This window comes from Phodopus roborovskii, unplaced genomic scaffold (genome assembly GCF_943737965.1).
Source record: "Phodopus roborovskii unplaced genomic scaffold, PHOROB, whole genome shotgun sequence".
Lineage (NCBI taxonomy): Eukaryota > Metazoa > Chordata > Mammalia > Rodentia > Cricetidae > Phodopus > Phodopus roborovskii.
The window spans coordinates 724,240-730,000 of NW_026126515.1; the positions used below are offsets into that span (position 1 = coordinate 724,240).

At 39.5% G+C, this 5,761-nt stretch overlaps 1 protein-coding gene across 1 annotated transcript in view; it reads right to left on the bottom strand.

The window, feature by feature from the left end:
• Positions 1–833: 833 nt before the first annotated feature.
• Positions 834–5,761, bottom strand: part of Atp6v1d (ATPase H+ transporting V1 subunit D) — a 15,276-nt gene continuing 10,348 nt past the window's right edge. The window contains exons 6-9 of the mRNA XM_051196196.1: positions 4,721–4,824; positions 4,227–4,293; positions 2,876–2,954; positions 834–1,459 (exon numbers count right to left, since the gene is read on the bottom strand). Coding sequence (XP_051052153.1) covers positions 1,318–1,459; positions 2,876–2,954; positions 4,227–4,293; positions 4,721–4,824 — 392 coding nt within the window. The 3' untranslated portion in view covers positions 834–1,317. The remainder of the gene's footprint in view (positions 1,460–2,875; positions 2,955–4,226; positions 4,294–4,720; positions 4,825–5,761) is intronic.

The window sequence follows — 5,761 nt, forward strand, 5'->3', positions numbered from 1 at the left end:
AGGCATGTACCGCCACCACCCAGCTACATAAATTGTTCTTATATATATAACTGAAGTTAGACTACCTGGGCTTAAACTTGGGTTCACCAACATCATTTTCCAGCTTTTTAATTCAAAAGCAATTACTCAAGCTTCTATATATCTTAATCTTCATTCCATGGAATGAGCTAAAATAGATATTTTTGGACTGTGGAGGTGACTTAACAAAATGCTTGCTTACCATGAGGCCCTGGGTCTACTCCCTGGGGCAACTTAAACAAAAACAAAAACAAAAAAAAAAAAAAAACTTATTTGGTAATTTTGAGAACATAAACATACAAAACAGTAAGTACTGCTAAATAATCCTAAATGTTAATAAAATCATTTAACATCTTTAAAAGTCTACCTTGTGATAGCAGTTATCAGATTATATTAATGCCAGTGTCACTCTCATAACTAAGAATTGTGCCATTCCCAGTCAAGCCCAGAGTCCTGAGTAATCACAGATAATCACGAGCAATCAAACAATACTAAAACTCAAGACACCCCTGGTCCACTTTGGCATCTCATCTTCATAAAAAAACAGCTTGTAAAACAGCAAAAGGTATTCTGGTTAGTCCAAAGTAGGAACTAGTATCATTGTTAGACTAGGGGGAAGTAATTATGAAGTCAATTTATCACTGGAAGTCACTTATAGTACCCCAAAATGTCATAACTGTCTCAAATAAACCTAGTGGCACCCTGAGATAGGGAATAAGAAACAGCTCCTAGCTACATATCTCTGGGAAAAAGATGTGAGTGGCAGTAACTAAAGACATAGTCACTATTCTTAGCAAAAAGAGAAAGAAACAACATGTTTTTAAAATCATTTTACTCTGTTCATAAGTCACATTTAAATGGGCAGAACTGCTTCCATTACAGACAGACTTATCGTGCAAAGAAAAATAAATGTAGAGCTAAGGAGACCACAGTAACACAACAGTGGCTGTGAAGTCTCGGACAACAGTGCCAAGGTTTGCAAATGGGTAGAAACAGAGGCTACCACAGCAGTTAGCTGAAACCACGAATGTTTGTAAGTATCAGTGAAGCTACTGTAAAGAGAATCATATGACACTTTCACAGAGGAAATTATGTAAGTTACTGGACAAGTTTTACACATCTAATTCAACTGTGAGAAGTGGTTGCTGAATCACGATGCAGGAGAAATTGTCTCACAGGGCATCCTGATAAATCTTACAGCCAGGGGATTCTTATGCCAAAATAAATACCCACACATACCGAACCTACACACTGGGTTAAAATGGAGCTGGTGCTGGGTCTGAGGAAGCGAAGGGGCTGTTACTCAAACAGCAAGTCCTCGTCCTTCTCCTCAGCCAGCAGGTTGGCGGGCTCCATCACTTCTCCAGCTGCTCGCCGCTGCTCCAACTCCCTCTCGAATTTTTCCTTAATAATCTTTTTCTTCTCCTGTATTTTCTTTAACCTGCAAGAACGGTACTTTCTAAATGCTGTTTCAATGCAATGTCTTCAGGTTCCATAACTAGGTAATAAACATGGGACATCTGACTTTATTTTTTGTCATCTTAAAATGTTTGGGAAATAGATATTCATATCTGATTGCAGACACCCTAGCCTACATTGAATAAAACTTGAAATCTATCCTGTAATGGGACAGATTCTAAACATTCTGTTTATAAAAATTTGGATCACTGCAACCCTGAACAAGTATGGTAACTACAATTCTACGTCACACTGAGCTGCTTCAAGACCAGCATGCCGCCCTGAACGTTCCTCTCACCTACCCACCCTCCACTTCTGCAAACTTTAGTATTTACCCTGCTGCTCTAATCTTCACTCACAAGCTGTGGGCATCGTTTTTTCTCATCACATACTGGGCTATATGATTCGTTAGTTGGGAATGCCCAAGTACTTTCTATCACCTGCACATATTCAATGTTCAGTGAATTGGGTGGCTCTAGTCATTTCTCATCTCAGGTTTTATGTAGGAGATACTCAACCCAATCACTCCTTTTGTTTTAAATAATCATCTTACTAGTTTTTCTAAAAGGCATAAATTTTTGGTGATGCCATGTTGGATCTATGTGCAAAACATGATATCGATCTCCACCACCTTTGGAAATAGAGCTGTCCCACTCTGCCATGGATATGCTCCAAGACCTGCAGATCTGAAACCATGTTGACATAGTACGTCTCTTCATGCATAGTCTTCCCTTAGTGGCTAGGCTTTCTATCTGTATACTAAGGCAAGTGTGATTAAAATTTGGTAAAGTTTAACTTAAAAATTAAGTATAGTAAGGGATTAACAAGTTTTTCATTAAGTCAAAAATATTCACCTGTTTCCTTAAGAAAAACACAGCCTCTGTGAACACAAGAACCGTAGTAACGTGACAGCCTACAGCTGCTCTGATGACAACTGCCAAGAGAGACTGATGGCAGGTATTGTACAGGGTGGGTATTTTAGCTAAAATGATGCTTCATCTGACAGCACAGCAACTCTATGTCTCATGATACTTGAAAAGAGCATCCAATTGAAAGCCTACATATTAGGTATTTAATTTTTCATTTAACTTTTTTGAACTGTAGTTAACCACGGTAAACTGAAATGGAAGACCAAAATGCAGGAAAAGGGGACAGCTGTTACTATTTCTTCTTTCAGTTTTATGTTCTCAGTGTATGTTTTGATATAGCCCAGGCTAACTTTCAACTTAGACTCTTGTCTTCTGAGTTCTGGGATCATAAGCAAGCACCACATTAATTTCTTCTTTTTATTTAACAGAATAAAATAAATCACTTATTCAAAAGAATACAAGTGCATAGTCACTAAGCAAACAGACTGTAGCATATGAAAAATAAAACAGTAAGTGCCAATTCAACAAACCTATAGAATTCTTCTCGCTCTCTCTCATCCAGCTCTGTGATGATGTAGGCAAGAGTGCGTTCAATCCGGGGAATGATAACTAGAATTTAAAAATATACATAAGAACTTAATATTACCAGCAGTTAGCTGTATAGTACTTAATATTTTCTAATTGTAGAAATAACATACACGTAATGCAGAGCACTTGGAAAGTAAAAAATCACAGAAAATTAAAATAAGATGTAATCCGGCCAAATAAAATTACCTTATTATTTCTGTATGTACCCTTCCAGTATCTTTTCTACATACAGATACCAGTAGTGGGCCAAAACAGATCTAACATTGGACACTATATATACCTGAACATGTAACAATAAGCCACAGATGTTAGCTTAAATACACTAAAATACCATGGTTAAAAACTAAGAGTAGCCAGGCGATGGTGTCGCCCACCTTTAATCCCTGTGATAGTAGGCAGTAGCAGGCGGATCTCTTGTAAGTTCAAGGCCAACCTGGTCTACAGAGTAAGTTCCAGGACAGGCTACAAAGAAACCCTACCTGGAAAAAAGAGAGAGAGAGAGGGAGAGGAGAGAATGTTGTGACCATTACATTTGTCTCTCCGCTCTGCTTTACATATAGTGTTCCTATTGTCTTGTAACGTGAGCTCTCTGAAGTTGAGAACTATTATTCTATTATTCTTTTACCCATTTTGTTTTGACAGAGGTTCAACAAAACAAAGACTGACACTAAAAAGCAGACAAGAACTGTGTTTCTGGGGTAATGGTGTAGCACAGTGAGTGGTACAAAATTTGGCAATCCTGCACTGAGGCACCACCAAATAATGTGGCCATCTATATTTTTAGATGAGATAATACTATCAGGGCACCAGTTGAAGGAATTTCTTTGCATCAGTCCTTGCTCCTCTCTTACCTAAGGCTGAATAAACCTTTCTTTCATGGAAACTTGAGTTCTTCAGCTAAAATATTGTTAAAACATAGTTGTATTTTTAAAATAATGGGATAAAAGATAGAAAATAAATGTAGCAAAATGAGACAAGAATAGCCTAAAGAAAAGGAGATTTAATGTGTTAAAAAAAAAAAAAAAACAAAAAACAAAAAACAAAACTCCTAAGGAACAGAATGTCTACTTTACTAACTGCATGAACTACCAGAGAGGCATGGCATTCTGAAACCTGAAACTCCCTCAGGATGCACCTGTGTGTTTCCTCGCTACTGGACACATTTCTCTCTCCACGGTGGCAGGGAAGCATCTCACCTCTCAATCTGGAATGCTGGGCCTGAGTCCTGGCAGCTGTCTAACAAGTGGGCAGGGTGGGGGAAGAACAAAGAGCCTCCCAGCAGCTTTGACTCACCATGTTCAATGGCATTTACACGCCTGTTTGTTATCTTAATGGCTTCATCCAGAGTAACAAAGGAAGTCTAAAATAAAAGGACAAATTAATGACAAGCACACATCTCCATGATCAGTCATGCCTGTTCACTTGACCCCACTCAGACTGCAGTACAGAAAACATTTGGAATCCATAGACAACTAACTTCTTTTCAGCCTGCCTTAGCAACAGAAAATGGAAATGAGACTTCAATAGAGCTAGTGCAGTTTCCACGGAGAAGCATTCACTCATAACAAATCACATACACACACATGAATCGGGTCACATGTGCACTGGCTCTAGCACTGACCAGTGCTGCTCTTGTCTAGCAGAGTGGAGTTATGCCACTACACATGCACGTTAGTAATAAAGAGCAGAGACAGATGTGAGCGGTCAGATCTTTGGGCTTGTCTCACACAGGGTCGTCTGAGTTGAGTGTGCTCCCACAAGCTCGGGAGGCCCCAGCTGCGTCACACCTGAAGCGAAGCCAGCTCCACCAGTAGTTCCACGGCTTTGGCATAATTTCTCTTCAGTTTAGCCAGCTGTTCCCCACCTCTGGCTAAACCAGTCAGTTCATAGCCTGAAAGAGCCAGTCAGACAACATTGTTAATTAGGGAGTAAATAATCCTCTGAATTCCCAAAAGGAAGATGATTCAGAATAACAAACATGGAAAGACACAATCACTAACCCCTATTAAACACAAACACCAAACACAAAATACCCATTCCAGGCTAACATGAACAGGTGTCTGCTTACCAACAGGGCACCAGTGACAGACCAAGGTAACAACTGCACGAAGTCTAGCTTGGTTACTGGGCTTATATTATAGTTTATGAGTTAAGTAAAGAAATATGATGACCCCAAAAGTTGCCTCACAGAAGTCTCCTCCGACCATGGCTTACATCCCCATAGCTGAGGTCTTCTGTGATCTATATACTCTAGCACTTCCAGAGACCATGTGCAGCTAGCTACAGCAGAAATGAATGAGGAGGGGATGATTAGAATGTCAGCTAAGGATCTTCTCTTCTAAGGAAGGTTAACAAGCCCATCTTAAGGGCCTCTTGCAGGTAACACATGGGAATGTGTTAGAATGTTAGATGACAACATTCTAAAACATACTGAACAGAACTTGGGTGTGTGTGCTTGCGTGAGTGCATGTATGTGTGCGCAGGGGATGGAATCCAAAGCTAAACACACTAGAAAACCCTTTACCACCAGCCCTAGAGGGGAAAGTTAACGACTTCACAGCTTGGTAAATTAACTGTCGGCAGTCAATGTGATTAGTACAAGGAAACTTTCTGTACAGATGACTATCCCTTTATGTGAGCCATTAACATTCAGTACAATTCAGTAAACAAGTTCATGAACCAATGAGATAGAAGTGGCAGAGGAATATTTTCATATGGGAAAAGGTTAACTACTACACTCTGAGAAGACTAAACAAGTGTAACTATCCTCACAAATGCTGCCAAATTAGGAAAGGAACAATTCCAAAATGCTTGGGAGTCAGTTAAAA